Source organism: Anomaloglossus baeobatrachus, chromosome 7 (genome assembly GCF_048569485.1).
Source record: "Anomaloglossus baeobatrachus isolate aAnoBae1 chromosome 7, aAnoBae1.hap1, whole genome shotgun sequence".
Lineage (NCBI taxonomy): Eukaryota > Metazoa > Chordata > Amphibia > Anura > Aromobatidae > Anomaloglossus > Anomaloglossus baeobatrachus.
The window spans coordinates 206,343,565-206,364,245 of NC_134359.1; the positions used below are offsets into that span (position 1 = coordinate 206,343,565).

The window sequence follows — 20,681 nt, forward strand, 5'->3', positions numbered from 1 at the left end:
TGTGAGGAGGAGGGGGCCGTGGGCGTGCCCTAGAAAGTGCGGGAATCTGATGTGCTGAGTGAGGGGGGAGGAGGATACAGAGTATTCTCCAGCCCTCAGCACTGACGTCTTGTGCAGCGTCCCGCCCTTCCCCTGACTGGCAGGCCTGTGGGCGGGAATAAGCGAAACTAGGCCGCAAAAGCCGGGGACTAAAGTTATAAGCGCGGCCGGCATATAAGCGCGGCCAGCGCGGTAGTCCCCGGCGCACTAACACACCCAGCAGTGCTGCAGTGTATATGGCACCAGCGCTCCATGCGCGGTCCCCACGGGGACACAGAGTACCTCACAGTAGCAGGGCCTTGTCCCTGATGATACTCGGCTCCTATCCAGCAGATTCCCCAGGGGCTGCGGAGGGAGCACGGTCCCAGTGCCTGGAGACCGATAAGGATCCCACTTCACCCAGAGCCCATTAAGGGATGGGGAAGGAAAACAGCATGTGGCTCCTGCCTATGTACCCGCAATGGGTACCTCAACCTTAACAACACCACCGACCAGAGTGGGGTGAGAAGGGAGCATGCTGGGGGCCCTATATGGGCCCTCTTTTCTTCCATCCGACCTAGTCAGCAGCTGCTGCTGACTAAGATGTGGAGCTATGCGTGGATGTCAGCCTCCTTCGCACAAAGCATGAAAACTGAGGAGCCCGTGATGCACGGGAGGGTGTATAGCAGAGGGGAGGGGTTTACACTTTTAAGTGTAATACTTTGTGTGGCCTCCGGAGGCAGAAGCTATACACCCAATTGTCTGGGTCTCCCAATGGAGCGACAAAGAAATTATAAATTGGTTTAAAGTAAATTCAATCCGAAGGAATATCGGAGAACTGAAACCATTCAACATGAACAACATGTGTACACAAAAAACAGGGGCGGGTGCTGGGTCTCCCAATTGGAGCTAGAAGAAAAGGAATTTACGGTAAGTAAACAAAATTCCCTTCTTCTTTGTCGCTCCATTGGGAGACCCAGACCATTGGGACGTCCAAAAGCAGTCCCTGGGTGGGTAAATAATACCTCATAATAGAGCCGTAAACGGCTCCGTCCTACAGGTGGGCAACCGCCGCCTGAAGGACTCGCCTACCTAGGCTGGCATCTGCCGAAGCATAGGTATGCACCTGATAGTGTTTCGTGAAAGTGTGCAGGCTCGACCAGGTAGCTGCCTGACACACCTGCTGAGCCGTAGCCTGGTGCCGCAAGGCCCAGGACGCTCCCACGGCCCTGGTAGAATGGGCCTTCAGCCCTGAGGGAACCGGAAGCCCCGAGGAACGATAAGCCTCGAGAATTGGTTCTTTGATCCACCGAGCCAGGGTTGATCTGGAAGCTTGTGTCCCTTTACGCTGGCCAGCGACAAGGACAAAGAGTGCATCCGAGCGGCGCAGGGGCGCCGTACGAGAAATGTAGAATCTGAGTGCTCTCACCAGATCTAACAAGTGCAAATCCTTTTCACATTGGTGAACTGGATGAGGACAAAAAGAGGGTAAGGCGATATCCTGATTGAGATGAAAGGGGGATACCACCTTAGGGAGAAATTCCGGAACCGGACGCAGAACCACCTTGTCCTGGTGAAACACCAGGAAAGGGGCTTTGCACGACAACGCTGCTAGCTCAGACACTCTCCGAAGTGAAGTGACTGCTACTAGGAAAACCACCTTCTGCGAAAGGCGTGAGAGAGAGATATCCCTCATTGGCTCGAACGGTGGTTTCTGAAGAACCATCAGCACCCTGTTCAGATCCCAGGGTTCTAACGGACGCTTGTAAGGAGGGACGATGTGACAAACCCCCTGCAGGAACGTGCGTACCTGTGGAAGTCTGGCTAGGCGCTTCTGAAAAAAGACAGAGAGCGCAGAGACTTGTCCCTTAAGGGAGCCGAGCGACAAACCCTTTTCCAATCCGGATTGAAGGAAGGACAGAAAAGTGGGCAAGGTAAACGGCCAGGGAGAAAAACCCTGAGCAGAGCACCATGACAGGAATATTTTCCACGTCCTGTGGTAGATCTTGGCGGACGTTGGTTTCCTAGCCTGTCTCATAGTGGCAATGACCTCTTGAGATAATCCTGAAGACGCTAGGATCCAGGACTCAATGGCCACACAGTCAGGTTGAGGGCCGCAGAATTCAGATGGAAAAACGGCCCTTGAGACAGCAAGTCTGGTCGGTCTGGTAGTGCCCACGGTTGGCCGACCGTGAGATGCCACAGATCCGGGTACCACGACCTCCTCGGCCAGTCTGGAGCGACCAGGATGGCGCGGCGGCAGTCGGCCCTGGTCTTGCGTAACACTCTGGGCAACAGTGCCAGCGGAGGAAACACATAAGGGAGTTGAAACTGCGACCAATCCTGAACTAAGGCGTCTGCCGCCAGAGCTCTGTGATCTTGAGACCGTGCCATGAATGTCGGGACCTTGTTGTTGTGCCGGGACGCCATTAGGTCGACGTCCGGCGTGCCCCAGCGGCAACAGATCTCCTGAAACACGTCCGGGTGAAGGGACCATTCCCCTGCGTCCATGCCCTGGCGACTGAGAAAGTCTGCTTCCCAGTTTTCTACGCCCGGGATGTGAACTGCGGATATGGTGGAGGCTGTGACTTCCACCCACAGCAGAATCCGCCGGACTTCCTGGAAGGCTTGCCGACTGCGTGTCCCGCCTTGGTGGTTGATGTATGCCACCGCTGTGGAGTTGTCCGACTGAATTCGGATCTGTTTGCCTTCCAGCCACGGCTGGAACGCCTTTAGGGCAAGATACACTGCCCTTATCTCCAGAACATTGATCTGAAGGGAGGACTCTGTCTGAGTCCAAGTCCCCTGAGCCCTGTGGTGGAGAAAGACCGCTCCCCACCCTGACAGGCTCGCGTCCGTCGTGACCACCGCCCAGGATGGGGGCAGGAAGGATTTCCCCTTCGACAGAGAAGTGGGGAGGAGCCACCACTGAAGGGAAGCTTTGGCTGCCCGAGAAAGGGAGACGTTCCTGTCGAGGGACGTCGACTTCCTGAACCATTTGCGGAGAATGTCCCATTGAAGTGGGCGCAGATGAAACTGCGCAAAAGGAACTGCCTCCATTGCTGCCACCATCTTCCCTAGGAAGTGCATGAGGCGCCTCAGGGAGTGTGACTGACCTTGAAGGAGAGATTGCACCCCTGTCTGTAGTGAACGCTGTTTGTTCAGCGGAAGCTTCACTATCGCTGGGAGAGTATGAAACTCCATGCCAAGATATGTCAGTGATTGGGCCGGTGTCAGATTTGACTTTGGAAAATTGATGATCCACCCGAAACTCTGGAGAGTTTCCAGAGCAATGTTCAGGCTGTGTTGGCATGCCCCTTGAGAGGGTGCCTTCACAAGGAGATCGTCTAAGTAAGGGATCACCGAGTGTCCCTGAGAGTGTAGGACCGCCACCACTGTTGCCATGACCTTGGTGAAGACCCGTGGGGCTGTCGCCAGGCCGAAAGGCAGTGCTACGAACTGAAGGTGTTCGTCCCCGATGGCGAAGCGCAGGAAGCGCTGATGCTCTGGTGCAATCGGTACGTGGAGATAAGCATCTTTGATGTCTATTGATGCCAGGAAATCTCCTTGGGACATTGAGGCGATGACGGAGCGAAGCGATTCCATCCGGAACCGCCTGGTTTTCACATGCTTGTTGAGCAGTTTTAGGTCCAGAACGGGACGGAAGGATCCGTCCTTTTTTGGCACCACGAACAAGTTGGAGTAAAAACCGTGACCCCGTTGCTGAAGAGGAACCGGGATCACCACTCCTTCCGCCTTCAGGGTGCCCACCGCCTGCAGAAGAGCCTCGGCTCTGTCGGGGGGCGGAGATGTTCTGAAGAAACGAGTCGGAGGACGAGAGCTGAACTCTATCCTGTAACCTTGAGATAGAATGTCTCTCACCCATCGGTCTTTTACTTGTGGTAGCCAGGCGTCGCAAAAGCGGGAGAGCCTGCCACCGACCGAGGATGCGGTTTGAGGAGGCCGAAAGTCATGAGGAGGCCGCTTTGGGAGCGGTTCCTCCGGCGGTCTTTGTAGGACGTGACTTAGACCGCCATGCATCGGAGTTCCTCTGATCTTTCTGAGGCCTTTTGGACGAGGAAAATTGAGACCTGCCCGCGGTCCGAAAGGACCGAAACCTCGATTGTACCTTCCGTGGTTGAGGTCTGTTTGGTTTGGACTGGGGTAAGGATGAATCCTTTCCCTTGGATTGTTTAATGATTTCATCCAATCGCTCACCAAACAAGCGGTCGCCAGACAATGGCAAACCGGTTAGGAACTTTTTGGAAGCAGAGTCTGCCTTCCATTCACGTAGCCACATGGCCCTGCGGAGTACCACCGAATTGGCGGATGCCACCGCCGTACGGCTCGCCGAGTCCAGGATCGCATTAATGGCGTAGGACGCAAACGCCGACGCCTGAGTGGTTAAGGACACCACTTGCGGGGCAGATGTACGAGTTACTGCATTAATCTGCGCCTGACAAGCTGAGATAGCTTGGAGTGCCCATACGGCTGCGAATGCTGGAGCAAAAGACGCGCCGATAGCTTCATAGATGGATTTCAACCATAGTTCCATCTGTCTGTCAGTGGCATCTTTGAGTGAAGCCCCATCTTCCACTGCAACTATGGATCTAGCCGCCAGTCTGGAGATTGGAGGATCCACCTTAGGACACTGAGTCCAGCCCTTGACAACCTCGGGGGGGAAGGGATAACGTGTGTCCTTAAGGCGCTTGGAAAAACGCTTGTCTGGACAGTCTCGGTTTTTCTGGATTGCCTCTCTGAAGTCAGAGTGATCCAGAAACATATTTAATGTACGCTTGGGAAACCTGAAACGGAATTTCTCCTGAGAAGCAGACTCCTCAACTGTAGGAGCTGGGGGAGAAATATCCAACACCTGATTGATGGTCGCTATAAGGTCATTCACTACTGCGTCACCTTCAGGTGTATCTAGGTTGAGAGCGGCTTCAGGATCAGAATCCTGATCTGATACCTCCGCATCATCCTCCAGAGAGTCCTCTGCTGGGACCCTGAACAGTGTGATGAAGTGGAGGGAATTTCCCGCTTGGGCGGCCTGGGACTGCGGTCCGTGTCAGAGACCTCACTCTGGGACCTATGGGATACCCCAGGGGCACTTTGCTGTTCCAATTGAGGGGGACCAGGGGTCCAGGATTGGATAGTGCCCGGGGCCTGAATCACCGGTCTGGACTGCAATGCTTCCAGTATTTTAGCAGACCATTTATCCATACTCTCAGACAGTTTGTCAGCAAAGGCTGCAAACTCCGTCCCTGTCACCTGGACAGTGGTAGCAGGTGGTTCCACCTGGGCCACCAGTCGCAGAGGCTCCGGCTGAGTAAGTGCCACAGGGGCCGAGCATTGCACACAATGAGGGTCAGTGGAACCTGCCGGTAGTACAGCTGTACATGAGGTACATGTTGCAAAGTACGCCTGTGCTTTGGCACCCTTGCTTTTTGCGGATGACATGTTGTCTCCTCTGAGAACAACCAGGAGGGTATATAGCCAAAAATCAGCAGAGCGACCGCACAGTGCAAATGTATAGCCTATAAGCCTATATATATATATATATATATATATATATATATATACACTTCGGTACTCAGTGGGGCCAGCACCACAGGTGCTGCTTACCGACCGCTCAGAGCGGTTGTGTGATCACCAGATTCCCTGCCTGGGTCTCCCTGTGTTGTCTCTCCTCTCCAGCGTCTGAATCGCTGACAGGAATGGCTGCCGGCCTTCTGTGGGGAGGAGGGGACTGTGGGCGTGCCCAAGAAAAGTGCGGGAATCTAGTGCCCCAGTGTACTGAGTGAGGAGGGAGGAGGATACTAATGTATGCTCCAGCCCTCAGCGCTGACGATCTGTGCAGCGTCCCGCCCTTCCCCTGACTGGCAGGCCTGTGGGCGGGAATATACGACACTAGGCCGCAGAAGCCGGGGACTAAAGTTATAAGCGCGGTCGGCGTAAGCGCGGCCGCGCGGTAGTCCCCGGCGCACTAACACACCCAGCAGTGCTGCGATGTGTATGGCACAAGCGCTCCATGCGCGGTAGTCCCCGGCGCACTAACACACCCAGCAGTGCTGCAATGTGTATGGCACAAGCGCTCCATGCGCGGTAGTCCCCGGCGCACTAACACACCCAGCAGTGCTGTAATGTGTATGGCACCAGCGCTCCATGCGCGTTCCCCACGGGGACACAGAGTACCTCATAGTAGCAGGGCCTTGTCCCTGACGATACCCAGCTCCTATCCTGCAGATTCCCAGGGGCTGCGGAAGGAGCACGGTCCCAGTGCCTAGAGACCGATCCCGGATCCCACTTCACCCAGAGCCCATTAAGGGATGGGGAAGGAAAACAGCATGTGGCTCCTGCCTGTGTACCCGCAATGGGTACCTCAACCTTAACAACACCGCCGATAAAGTGGGGTGAGAAGGGAGCATGCTGGGGGCCCTGTTATGGGCCCTCTTTTCTTCCATCCGACCTAGTCAGCAGCTGCTGCTGACTAAGTTGTGGAGCTTATGCGTGGATGTCAGCCTCCTTCGCACAAAGCATAAAAACTGAGGAGCCCGTGAGCACGGGGGGTGTATAGGCAGAAGGGGAGGGGCGTTACACTTTTAGTGTAATACTTTGTGTGGCCTCCGGAGGCATAGCTATACACCCAATGGTCTGGGTCTCCCAATGGAGCGACAAAGAAATTTTCCGTTTTTTTGTTGTGTTTTTTTTTTTTTTTGCTCCGCTTCTTCCGAGAGTCGTAACTTTTTTATTTTTCATCAATCTTGCCATATGAGGCCTTGTTTTATTCCTGGACAAGTTGTGCTTTTAAATGAAACCATACGTTTTTCCATAATGTGTACTGGGAAAAAAATTCCAAGTGCAGAAAAGTTGCAAAAAAAAAGTTCAACTGCATGATTGTTTTTGGGATATTTTATCCACCACGTTCACTATATGATAAAACTGATGTGTCAGTGTGATGCCTCAGGTTGATACAAGTTCATAAACACCAAACATGAATATGTTTGCTTTTATCTAAGGGGTTAAAAAAAATTCAGAAGTTTGTCCCAAAAAAACTGTGGCAGGCAGGCAGGCAGGCCCACTGTGGAAGGCAGGCAGGCCCACTGTGGCAGGCAGGCAGGCCGGCCCACTGTGGCAAGCAGACATCCCCCTCTGTTACATATCGCCCCCATGTTGCTGCTTTTAGTAAAATAAACTCTTTCCTTACCTTCTGCAGCACTGTCTTGTCTTGTGTCTCCCTCCTCGGGGTTGAGCTCCTCCAGTGTCTCCTGCACTTCCTACTTCCTGGTTCTAGTGCAGGTCATGTGATCGGGACAGCAGAGAGAGATATCTCTGCGTGCCTAATCACAGCAGCAGGAGGGAGACCGGGCAGACGCTGGAGGAGGTGATTAAAGAGTTTATTATTTTACTATTGGCAGCAGCACGGGAGGCCATATCTAACACAGGGGGAGGGGGGATACTGTGCGATCAAAGGTAAGCACAGGCAGATATAATATGCCCCGCTGCCCCAGCCCATCAGCGTGATGCAGTTTCAGCACCACGCTTCTGATGGACAGTGGCTGTGCATATTATATGAGCGGGAGCAGGAGATAAAACGCTGCCGCTCCCAGCTTTCCCTGCCCCCAGCACCGCTCCAGAGCTGCCCGCACCTCCACCACACCCCCTCCCGTATATTCGGATTATAAGACGCACCCCCTACTTTCCCCCAAAATTTGGGGGAACAAAAGTGCGTCTTATAAAGCGAAAAATACGGTACATATATTTTATTTTTTTAACCCTTTAATTTTCAATTGGGCAAATGGAGTGTGATTTGAACTTTTTTTTTTTTAAAACTTTTTTTTACCTTTTTTTTTTATTTTATTAGTCCCCCTAGGGGGCTATAAGGATCAGCAGTTTGATCGCTGATTTATTTCTGTAGATCAGAGCTGCACACAGCTCAGATCAGCAGAAATGCTTGTCTTCTGTAACAGCCAGCGCTCAGCGTTTCAGGAAGTGAGTCATCGCATGACCCTGTGCTACAATGGCAACCATCGGCTCCCCGTGATCATGTCACGGGGCCTCCATAGGCAGCGGGGAAAGGCGCGTTCCCCGCTCTTGGCACTTAAATTGCACTGCCACATTTCACAGCGCGATCAAAGGGGTTAACAAGCACAGGTGGATCACGGATTCACATACGCCTGCGAGGCAAACATCAGCTATTCGAATTATCTGACATGTGCAGGGATTGCCATCGGCTCACTGTAGCAGCCGATGGTGATTCACCCTTCATGATTTAGGTACCGGTACATCCTCAGTCATGAAGGGATTAATAGAAATATATGAAACGGTTATGCTTGGGTCAGGAGACCTGCTTGGCAGTCTGTGCTTTGCAGTCCAATCTCAGACCAATTTATACAGATGTCTGAATGCACCCTAATACAGATTATTTTTAGAATAAGATAATGCATACACCGGGTTTAGCAGTTATTTATGTACATTTCATCAGGACTGAAGCACAGCTAGTGCTGTAAGCTGGTTTTATGAGAAGTACAGGACATCTGCAATTGTAATAATTAATGAAAGAGATATGCTGTTACCTTTCCTAAAATACTGAGAACAAATGATGGCTGTAGGCTCAACTGATGGTCCAATTCCTGGAGAAGAGAAGAATTAGACACTATTAAATAAATAAAACCAATTCAAAACAATAAAAACAGATGACACATGGAAGAAAAACATTCCATTTATCACAGATGTAAAAATGGAAAGGGGTGTAGGAATGTGCTCTTCCGAAAGTAACTGTCCCTTCATAAAGACATTGTTTCAATCCACTAACTAACAAGAGGCTTGTAAAGTAGAGCTGAGGGGTCTGATGGATATTTATTAATTGCTGAAGGGTGAGGATACTGCGCCCGATTAAGTAAGAGCATTAAAGGGGTTATCTGGGAGTTTAATATTGATGACCTAACCTTAGGCGGGCTTTGCACGTTGCGACATCGCAGGCCGATGCTGCGATGTCGCACGCGATAGTGCCCGCCCCCGTCGCAGGTACGATATCGTGTGATAGCTGGCGTAGCGAAAACTATCGCTACGCCAGCTTCACACGCACTCACCTGCCCTGCGACCGTCGCTCTGGCCGGCGACCCGCCTCCTTCCTAAGGGGGCGGGTCGTGCGGCGTCACAGCGACGTCACACGGCAGGCGGCCAATAGGAGCGGAGGGGCGGAGATGAGCAGGATGTAAACATCCCGCCCACCTCCTTCCTTCCGCATATCCTACGGAAGCCGCAGTGACGCCGGTAGGAGATGTTCCTCGCTCCTGCGACTTCACACACAGCGATGTGTGCTGCCGCAGGAACGAGGAACAACATCGGACCGTCGCGTCAGCGTAATTATGAATTACGCCGACGCTGCAACGATGATACGATTACGACGATTTTGCGCTCGTTAATCGTATCATCAAGGCTTTACACACTACGATGTCGCATGCGATGCCGGATGTGCGTCACTTTCAATTTTACCCCATTTTATGTCGTAGTGTGCAAAGCCGCCCTTAGAGTAGGTCATCAATGTCTGAACAGTGAGGGGTATACACCAGGTTCTGCTGTTCCTGCTGCCGCCGCCGGCTAGGACTATTCAGTTACGGAGCTGCATAGCTCAGCTCTATCGACAGAATAGTGGCTGCGGCCGGATACGCACATGTCCTGATAGATTTGAATAGGTCACCGATATGCAGTACCTGTCTGTAACCAATATAAAGATGACCGCAGCACAGTGACCGAGCAGTTCCAGCTGGCGGCGACAGCACTGGGAACAGCGGATCAGTTGGGGTGCTGGGTGTCTACCCTTCACTGATCAGACACTGATGACCTATACTAAGGATACGTCATCATGTTAAAATCCCAGACAACCCCTTTAACTTTGCTGATCAAAAAAAAAATCTGTCCAAATGTCACCTTCCATGGTAAGAATCCAATACGCCTACAACACAGAAAGTCTCGCTGGAACGTGTCACACAAAGTGGCCTGAGTAGGGTCCATAACTTGATCACTGGAAGGCAACTGAAGATCCATCTGCCAGAAAATGAAACAATATTTTTGTTAAGAGTAGAAATAAATGTAATTATCATACATGTCAGCGTTTTTATACATTGTACACACGGCTTTGTTACTTTTTGTACCAATTTCTTTATTAAAGGGGCTGTAAAATAGGGTTACAGTGTGAGAACATGACCAGGATGGCTCTGTAGCCTGTATGCTTCATCTTCGGACCCACTCTTCAGCAGTGGCACGTATATTGTACCCACGTTACAGTTGCATTCCCCCTAATATTAGGGGGGAAGGCCAAAGAGTGGAAGCCATTGTCACTAATTGTGCCAGGAGCCACTGATCTTGCCTTCATGCTCTGTGCGTGGTAGACACAAGTAAGGACAAGAGGCAAGGTTGAGAGAAGGCTGGGCTTAGACGGATGGTTGAGCATGGTTGGTACAGTATGTTGTCCGTGTGCTCAGCAGACAGCAATAACTGACATGGCTGTGCACCCCAGCGACTAGTAACACAGACCAACCACACACAAGTCTGGTCCGATCTACAGAGCTGGCACAGGTAATGCAGGTGGCTTCTAATAAACATGGCGCCAGTCGCCTCCCCAATTTGCTGATATGAGTTGACCTCTTTTCACACTCATCTGAACCCAACCTGTCATTTGAGTGATCCATGCAGCGTACTGTGGAGCGGCACTGTGTGGTATCTATGGCATTGTACTATGTAAGGTGGCATCTATGAAGCCATGTAGCCCTGCTCAGTGCATATTAGGATCATCTGCTGACTTTTTTTTATGTTGTTGAATGCAGCTGAAAACTTGTGAATGTGGTGCCATTGGTCACATAGTTTACCCGCAGAATAGTGCACTCCACGTGGGCATGGTTTCCGCTGACTAAGGCAGCCGCAGTGCGAAACCCAGCCTCAGACCTGAAGACGTCCGTTTGTCATCTACGTGTTCTATCCATGTTTTTCACGTACCTATTCTAGTCTATGAGGTTGGTAACATATCCGTTGTTTTAGTTAACTGAATATCCACGGAAAACCTACCAGAAACGTCCATTTTTGATCCGAGTCACAGATCAAGATGTAAATTTTCATCATATATTGTTAAAAGGAACCTGTCACCAGAATTTTCCGTATTGAACTAAAAGAATCCCCTTCTGCAGCTCCTGGGCTGCATTCTATGAAGGTGCAACTTGGCCCTGACTCCCCTTCCAGACCCCAAAAATAACTTTATTTAGATGCGAGATTATGAGTAGGTACGAGCAAGACACTGGTGAGGTCATACACAGCGCCGCCCTCACCAGCTCCATGCTCGTACCCGCCCATAATCTCTCACCTGCGCATTTAGATCACCGGCGCGAGCGAGGGCAGCTATGTTTTCTGCTCTGCTCGCAATATGGCAGAGCGAACTGCGCCTGCGTGAGCCGACTGAACTGCACAGGCACGGGATTTGAAAATGCGACGAGGATGATGACGGAGGCGTTATCACATCAATCAAGAAAGGAGGACGGCGATCAGAGGCAAGAGGGGGGGACAGGAGCATAAAATGAGCCCACCCATTGGCCAACACAGGTCATTAGCATACCTAACCGCTAAGTTTTATAAAGTTATGTTTGGGGTCTGGAAGGGGAGTCAGGGCCAAGGTGCACCTTCATAGAATACAGCCCAGGAGCTGCAGAAGGGGATTCTTTTAGTTTAATAGGGAAAAATCTGGTGACAGGTTGTCTTTAAGCAAAGCTTAGTCTAGCTCAGGAGCTGAGCCTGCTTCATCCCAGGCAGGTGTTGGCTGTGTTACATAGCACTAATCTGAGAGTAGTAAATGGTATAAGCAATCAAACAATCACAAATCTCGGAGGGAGACGAAAAAAAGAAAGGGTTTTTATGAGAAATGCATGAAATTCAGATGGTAAAAGTGGATACACTGACCAACACTAGAGGAAAATCTGCTCCAGCAGAAAAAAGAATAAGGCTAGTTTCACACTTGCGTTGTTTTGACGCAAACGGAATCCGTCAGTAATGTAGTACAGTTCATTTATTTACAGTGGAAGCGCGTTACTATGGCGTGTGTGTGTCATGCAGTACCCGCTTGTGTCCACACGATGTCGCGCTTCCACTGTAAATAAATGAACTCTACTACATTAGTGACGGATTCCGTTTGCGTCAAAACAACGCAAGTGTGAAACTAGCCTAAGACAAAAACACTGACGTCTGAATGAGGCTTAAGAGAAGTTTTTATGTTCGGCTCTGATCACCTGTCATGGCTTCTGCTTATAATGGTGACTGATGATGGGCTGAAGCTTACATCAGTGGTGTCTTCTTCTGAGAACCCCCTTAAAGGGGTTGTCCTTTTAACAAGTTATCACCTATCGATACCATACCTGATAGCTTATTATTGGGAGGGAGGTCTAAATGCTGTGCCCCACAGTGATCCAGAGGAGGCACGTCTGGCACAGCAGTGCGCACATCTGCTGCTCTATTCATTTCCTATGGGGCTGCCGAGCTCAGGACTTGGCTTTTCCTCCATAGAGAATGAATAGGGGGGACTCAGAGGTCTGACCTGTGACTAATCAGTGTGGATCCCCATCGATCAGTAAGTGATACCCTATCCGGGAATATTCTGCAGACAGGTGATGCTTTCTCACCGGAGAACCTTTTAATGACCGTGTACTATTCTGGGGCACTGCAGCCCTGAGTGTGATATAGCAGGGAGCAGAGCCCCATAATCAGCACTTAAAGGGAATCTCTCACCTGGTTTTTGTCACCTAATCTGAGAGCAGCAAAATGTAGGGGCAGAGACCCTGATTCCAGCAATGTGTCACTTACTGAGCTGCTTAGTGTTGTTGTGATAAAATCACTGTTTAATCAGCAGTAGATTATCATTACAGGACTACTTGGCGTGCTGCAGGTAATCCAGTATATGCATGAGCTTTGTGTAAGGCCTCTTTCACACATTTGTGCAAAACACATACGTTTTGCATGGTCCGTGGTGTAGGTGCATATGTATGTGCGTGTATCCATGTGTGTGTCCAGCGTGTGCGGTCAGTGTGCTATCCGTGTGATATCCGCATAGCACACTGACAGCATGAACTTCTATACTTACCAGTCATTGCAATGGCTGCCCATATATCACAAGATCCAATTCAAACTGCTTGTTTTCAAACACAAAGCTCTTCACAGTGCAGCACCCCCCTCCCGTCTCCACCCTCCACTAAATCGAACCTCCCACTCCCGGATCCAAGACTTCTCCTCAGCTGCACCAATCCTCTGGAATGCTCTACCCCAAGAAGCTAGGACGAATCACAACTTACTCAGCTTCAGACGCACCCTGAAAAAAGAACTTTTTAGGGTGGCCTATCACACTCCCTAACCAAATTAAAGTCACATAGTCCCTCCACGACTTCTCACAACATAACTCTCCTTCAGACACCACCGCACCCAAAAGCATCTCAAAGCTTTGGCTGACTGGTTGAGGTGGCCTTTATCTATCCCTCATTTCTTTAAGATGGCTGGATTGTCATTGGAAATGAGCACTTGTACCTTGTGTTCCCCCAATCTCATTGTAGATTGTAAGCTCTTACGAGCAGGGTTGTCTTCTTTTTTTTCTCTATTTTTTATTCTATTTTCTATAACTGTTACTTGTTTGTATATGAACCTCCTGAATTGTAAAGCGCTGAGGAATATGTTGGCACTACAGAAAAAAAGATTTATTATTATTATTACCTGTCCATGGTGCTGCTGTCTCCGGTGCTGCTGCTTCCGGTCCGAGGTGCAGTGACTATGTGATGAGCATAATGAGCGGGGGTCAGAAGCAAGTGACAGCAGAGCCGAAGACTGAAGCGCTGGAGACAGGTGAGTATAGAAAAGTATTTTTTTTCACAGACATGTTATCTCCGGTACATGTCACACGGATCACGTCAGTGTGCGGTCTGTGTGACATCTGTGCTGCCAGAGAAAAAAACGAGTTGTCTATGTGTAGAGCACACAGTCCATGGGAAAACACCCTTTGATTTTACTGGGTGTATGCGTGCCCGTGTCTCCGGTACGTGTGAAAACGGACGTCACATGCACAGGAGACACAGATGTGTGGAGGAGGCCTAACTGCCAGATCTGCAGCAGAGAACACAGTGATTTTATCAAAATGACAACAAACAGTTCAGTAAGTGACACATCGCTGGAATCAGGGTCTCTACCCCTACATTATGCTGCTCTCAGGTGACATGGTGACAGATGGGAAGAGACGCATCATGTTTCCAGAGCATTGGGGCATTATTGTGGGGGTTTCTTCAGTTCGGGGTATACACTACTAATTTTCTGGGCTTTCCTGGAGGTGCAGGAGCTGCAGAGGTAACAGATTCTATAGAGCACAACACACAGAACAGACAGCCGCTCTCACAGGGGCAGATGTATGAAACGGTTTTGTTGGCAACAGCAACCAATCAGAGCACTGCTTTTATTTTTTTTTTTTAAACAGCTCTGGTAAATGAAAGCTGCTCTGTGATTGGTTGCTATGGGCAACAAACATTTCTTTTTCTTGAGTTTCATCAATCTGCCCCCGTGTGTTTGCTGCACGGGTAATGGACCCGACACACAGTGACAGAACACCAGCATAAAGGGGCGCTCCACACAAATAGTCCATGATTTCTGCCACTACTGACTGCGTGTTACACACTGCGGCTGACTCCCGGAGGAGTGCTGCATACAGCGGAGGAGGCCAGGCCTCTGTATACTGACAGGACGGGGTCAGTGCAGGCATGTCCGCCAGTGGGGGGCTGCGCGCCGTCCTCCCCATGTACCCGGGGCCACAGAGCCGTACAGTACCTCACAGCGGGAGCCAAGGACCTTCGTGACGTCAGGCCCATGTGAGCAGTCACGTGTGTGGGCGGAGTCAGGCTCTGTGTGCGGCGTCTTCACCCTGCAATCACTGTTCTCTCTTCTGGGTCCTCGTCATTTAGGATCATTCACAAATCAGAAACTGCTGCTATTCACTTCACACAAGGCGCCCATTCATTTCAGGGGAAAGGCGCTGACAGTGAGCACAGCGGGGCGAGTCATCCACACATCTGACATAAACAACCTAATAAATACTAAGGCTGCTTTCACACATCCGGTTTTTTCCTGTGCGGCACAATCCGGCGCTTTGCAGAAAAAACGCAACCGTTTTCTTTTGCCACCAGTTGCGTTTTTTTTGCATAGACTTACATTAGTGCCGTATTGTGCCGCATGGACTTGTGTTTGGTCCGGTTTTTCCCGCATGCGGCAGATTTAGCCGATGCGGCCGCGCATGCGTTTTTTTCCACTGCGCATGCTCAGTAGCCTGCCGCAAGCGGCAAAAACTGGACGGGCCGCATGTAAAAAACTTATGCAAAGGATGCGGTATTGTCACCGCATCCGTTGCATAGGTTTTAGAGCCGGATTGGCCGCCTCTGCTAAAACCGGAGGTGTGACAGCAGCCTAAGGGTACTTTCACACATCCGGATTTTTGATCTGCGGCACAATACGGCGTTCTGCAGAAAAACCGCAACCGGCTTTTGTAACGCCGGTTGCGGGTTTTTTTGCATAGACTTACATTAGTGCCGTATTGTGCCGCAGGGGCTTGCGTTCGGTCCGGTTTTTGCCGCATACGGCAGATTTAGCCGATGCCGCGGCCGGATCGAACGTTCCCTGCAACGTTTTTTGCTCCGGCAAAAAACACCGCATCGCGCCGCACCCGGCCGCTGCGGCGCATTTTTCAATGCATACCTATGGAGGCCGGATGCGGCGCGATGCGGAAAAAAACGCATCCGGTCGCTGCATGCGGTTTTTTCCACTGCGCATGCTCAGTAGCGTGCCGCAACTGGAAAAAACCGGACGGGCCGCATGTAAAAACTTATGCAAAGGATGCGGTGTTTTCGCCGCATCCGTTGCATAGTTTTCACAGCCGGATTGAGCCGCAGGGCTCAAACCGGAGGTGTGACAGCAGCCTAATACAGTATGTTTGTGCAACTCCACAGGTCCTGAAAAATAGTGCAACTTCTGGCACCAGCTGCACCAATCATAATCAGACTCTGAGTACCAGACACTCCAGATTATCAGACACTGGGTACCAGACACTCCGGATTATCAGAAACTAGGTACCAGACACTCCGGATTATCAGACTCTCAGTACCAAACACTCCTGATTATCAGACACCGGGTATCAGACGCTCCGGATTATCAGACGCCGGGTACCAGATGCTCCGGATTATCAGACGCTGGGTACCAGACACTCCGGATTATCAGACTCTCAGTACCAAACACTCCTGATTATCAGACATCGGGTATCAGACGCTCCGGATTATCAGACGCCGGGTACCAGACACTCCGGATTATCAGACGCTGGGTACCAGACACTCCGGATTATCAGACGCTGGGTACCAGACACTCCGGATTATCAGACACCGGGTACTAGACACTCCGGTTTATCAGACTCTGGGTACCAGACACTCTGGATTATCAGACACTGAGTACCAGACACTCCGGGTTATCAGACGCCGGGTACCAGACACTCCGGATTATCAGACGCTGGGTCCAGACACTCCGGATTATCAGACGCCGGGTACCAGACACTCCGGATTATCAGATGCCGGGTACCAGACACTCCGGATTATCAGACGCTGGGTACCAGACACTCCGGATTATCAGACACTAGGTACCAGACACTCCGGATTATCAGACTCTCAGTACCAAACACTCCTGATTATCAGACACCGGGTATCAGACGCTCCGGATTATCAGACGCTGGGTACCAGACACTCCAGATTATCAGACGCTGGGTACCAGACACTCCGGATTATCAGACACTGGGTACCAGACACTCCGGATTATCAGACACCGGGTACCAGACACTCCGGCATATCAGACGCTGGGTACCAGACACTCTGGATTATCAGACACTGAGTACCAGACACTCCGGGTTATCAGACGCTGGGTACCAGACACTCCATATTATCAGACACTGAGTACCAAACATTCCATATTATCAGACACTGGGTACCAGACACTCCGGGTTATCAGACGCTGGGTATCAAACATTCCTGATTATCAGACACCGGGTATCAGATGCTCCGGATTATTAGACGCCGGGTACCAGACACTCTTGATTATCAGACGCTGGGTGCCAGACACTCCGGATTATCAGACGCTGGGTACCAGACACTCCTGATTATCAGACGCTGGGTGCCAGACACTCCGGATTATCAGACGCTGGGTACCAGACACTCCTGATTATCAGACGCTGGGTGCCAGACGCTCCTGATTATCAGACGCTGGGTGCCAGACACTCCTGATTATCAGACGCTGGGTGCCAGACACTCCTGATTATCAGACGTTGGGTACCAGACACTCCGGATTATCAGACTCTGGGTCCAGACACTCCGGATTATCAGACGCCGGGTACCAGACACTCCGGATTATCAGATGCCGGGTACCAGACACTCCGGATTATCAGATGCTGGGTACCAGACACTCCGGATTATCAGACACTAGGTACCAGACACTCCGGATTATCAGACTCTCAGTACCAAACACTCCTGATTATCAGACACCGGGTATCAGACGCTCCGGATTATCAGACGCTGGGTACCAGACACTCCAGATTATCAGACGCTGGGTACCAGACACTCCGGATTATCAGACACTGGGTACCAGACACTCCGGATTATCAGACACCGGGTACCAGACACTCCGGCATATCAGACGCTGGGTACCAGACACTCTGGATTATCAGACACTGAGTACCAGACACTCCGGGTTATCAGACGCTGGGTACCAGACACTCCGGATTATCAGACACTGAGTACCAAACATTCCAGATTATCAGACACTGGGTACCAGACACTCCGGGTTATCAGACGCTGGGTACCAAACATTCCTGATTATCAGACACCGGGTATCAGATGCTCCGGATTATTAGACGCCGGGTACCAGACACTCTTGATTATCAGACGCTGGGTGCCAGACACTCCGGATTATCAGACGCTGGGTACCAGACACTCCTGATTATCAGACGCTGGGTGCCAGACACTCCGGATTATCAGACGCTGGGTACCAGACACTCCTGATTATCAGACGCTGGGTGCCAGACGCTCCTGATTATCAGACGCTGGGTGCCAGACACTCCGGATTATCAGACGCTGGGTACCAGACGCTCCTGATTATCAGACGCTGGGTGCCAGACACTCCTGATTATCAGACGCTGGGTGCCAGACACTCCTGATTATCAGACGTTGGGTGCCAGACACTAGATTATCAGGCACTGGGTCCCAGACGTTCCTGATTCAGACGCTAGGTACCAGACACTCTTGATTATCAGGCGCTGAGTATCAGACACCCCGCATTATCAGATGCTCCTAATTATCAGACACCGGGTACCAGACACTCCTGATTATCAGACAGTGGACACGTGATTTTCAGATGCTAGGTACCAGATACTTTTGATTATCAGGCGCTGGGTATCAGACACTCCGGATTATCAGATGCTCCGGATTATCAGATGCTCCTGATTATCAGGCGCTGGGTATCAGACACTCCGGATTATCAGATGCTCCGGATTATCAGAAGTTGGTTACTAGACGCTCGGATTAGCTGACACTCCGAATTATGAAACTCACCAGGTTTTCAGATGCTGGGTACTAGACACTCCAGATTATCAGTCGCTACTGGGTATAACCTTAACAAATTGTACAGAAAAGGTCAAGAATAGCTAGAACCATATATAAGAAAAAGCACTAAAAGCAAATACTTTATTAATTTAATTAAAAGTTGTGAGGACAAATAACATCCGCCAAAATATGGTGAACCTGCCACAGCACTGTAGACAAGACTAAGGCCCGTTTCACACGTCAGTGAAAAACACAGACGTTGGTTGTCTAAGTGCAATCCGGGCTCCGTTCTCCGTGGCCCGTGATTGCACTTAGAGATTCACTCACCTGCGCCCGCTCCCGCTGTCCATGGTGCTGATCGCTCCCGTGACGCATCATCCGGCCGGTGGTGACCCCTGCATGAGTTGCTTCCGGGTCGGCTGTGTCGCGCATAATGAATATGCGCGACAGTAGTCAGCCGGCACAGAAGGAGCAGGGAGAACGGGCTGCAGAGGACATCGCTGGAGCCGGGTGAGTTAAAATGTTTATTATTTTAAATGCACGTTTATTTCTGGCACGTGTTTCACGGACCACACCACTGCGTGGTCCGTGGAACATCAGTGATGCCAGAAAAAAATGGACATGTCTCCGTGCGGCAATCACGCACACGCGGGTACGCTGCACGGAGACACGTGCAGTGACAAATCACTGATGTGTGAGCAGACCCATTCATTATAATGGGTCTGCGTATGTCAGTGATTCTGGTACGTTTAAAAAAAAGCACAAACGTCCCAGAATCACTGACGTGTGAAAGGGGCCTAATAGTGATAAACCCGAGGTTCGGTGTTCAGAGCAAATACAGACTTTACAAAAAAAAATATTTGGGTTCAGAGTTGGGTGCTTTCTGTATGCAAGCCACTCATGCGACCACTGCTGTGCTCAGGTACGCTCGGTGCTCAGCCCAGTGTGAGCCACTTGCAGTGTTTGGCGCACACTGGGTGTAACAACAGCGTGACTGGATATAGTGTGCACCAAAAAACATGGGAAAACCCCACCCACCCACCCTGGAAGTGATGTTTATGGCTGACTGCATTTGGACAGAGACACGAACTGACCAGTTAGTGGCTTCCATTGGGGCTCATGTCAAGTCTAAGTCCTAAACCAAACTCTCTCCAAAGTCCGGCTGAATGCGCCGAACCGAACTTCAATGGGTCCGCTCATCTCTACAGACTAACAATAATATAGCCATGTGCAAAATTGCAGCTGCTTAGCAATATAAATCAACAATCAAAAACAGCAAAAGATCTGTCATCAAGAACAATGCTTCATACAAATATGTATAACAGGTCTAAGGTGGGCTTTACACGCTGCGACATCACTAGCAATTGCTAGCAATATCGAGCGCGATAGCACCCACCCCCGTCGCACATGTGATATGTGGTGATTTCTGCCGTAGCGAACATTATTGCTACGGCAGCTTCACACGCACATACCTGGGCGGCGACGTCGCTGTGACCGCCGAACAATATCTCCTTCAAGGGGGAGGTGTGTTCGGCGTCACCGCGACGTCACACGGCAGGCGGTCAATAGAAGCGGAGGGGCGGAGATGAGCAGGACATAACATCCCGCCCACCTCCTTCCTTCCACATTGTCGGTGGACGCAGGTAAGGAGATGTTCGTCGTTCCTGCAGTGTCACACACAGCGATGTGTGCTGCCGCAGGAACAACGAACAACATCATACCGCAGCAGCAGCGATATTATGAAAAGGAGAGACGTGTTACCGATCAACGATTTTTGATGCTTTTGCGCTCGTTGATCATTGCTCCTAGGGTTTACACGGTGTGATGTCATTAACGGCGCCGGATCTGCGTCACTAATGACGTGACCCCGACGATATATCGTTACCGATGTCGCAACGTGTAAAGCCCGCCTAAGGCTATGTGCACACTTTGCGTCGAGGTTGTTGCAGTTCTAAACGCATCCTCTGGCAGAAATTGTTTTGGCTAAAGTTAGTTTTGTCCACAAAAATGCTATAAATACTC

General features: G+C 50.7%; 1 protein-coding gene across 3 annotated transcripts in view; it reads right to left on the reverse strand.

Annotated features, from left to right (window-relative positions):
- Nucleotides 1-14,900, reverse strand: part of EEF2KMT (eukaryotic elongation factor 2 lysine methyltransferase) — a 114,733-nt gene extending 99,833 nt beyond the window's left edge. Inside the window, exons 1-3 of one of the 3 annotated variants that reach the window (XM_075317880.1) lie at nt 14,860-14,900; nt 9,952-10,068; nt 8,595-8,651 (exon numbers count right to left, since the gene is read on the reverse strand). In XM_075317880.1, the coding sequence (XP_075173995.1) occupies nt 8,595-8,651; nt 9,952-10,068 (174 nt within the window). In that variant the 5' untranslated portion in view covers nt 14,860-14,900. The other 2 variants (XM_075317881.1, XM_075317882.1) reach the window with 2 other exon arrangements.
- Nucleotides 14,901-20,681: the final 5,781 nt, after the last annotated feature.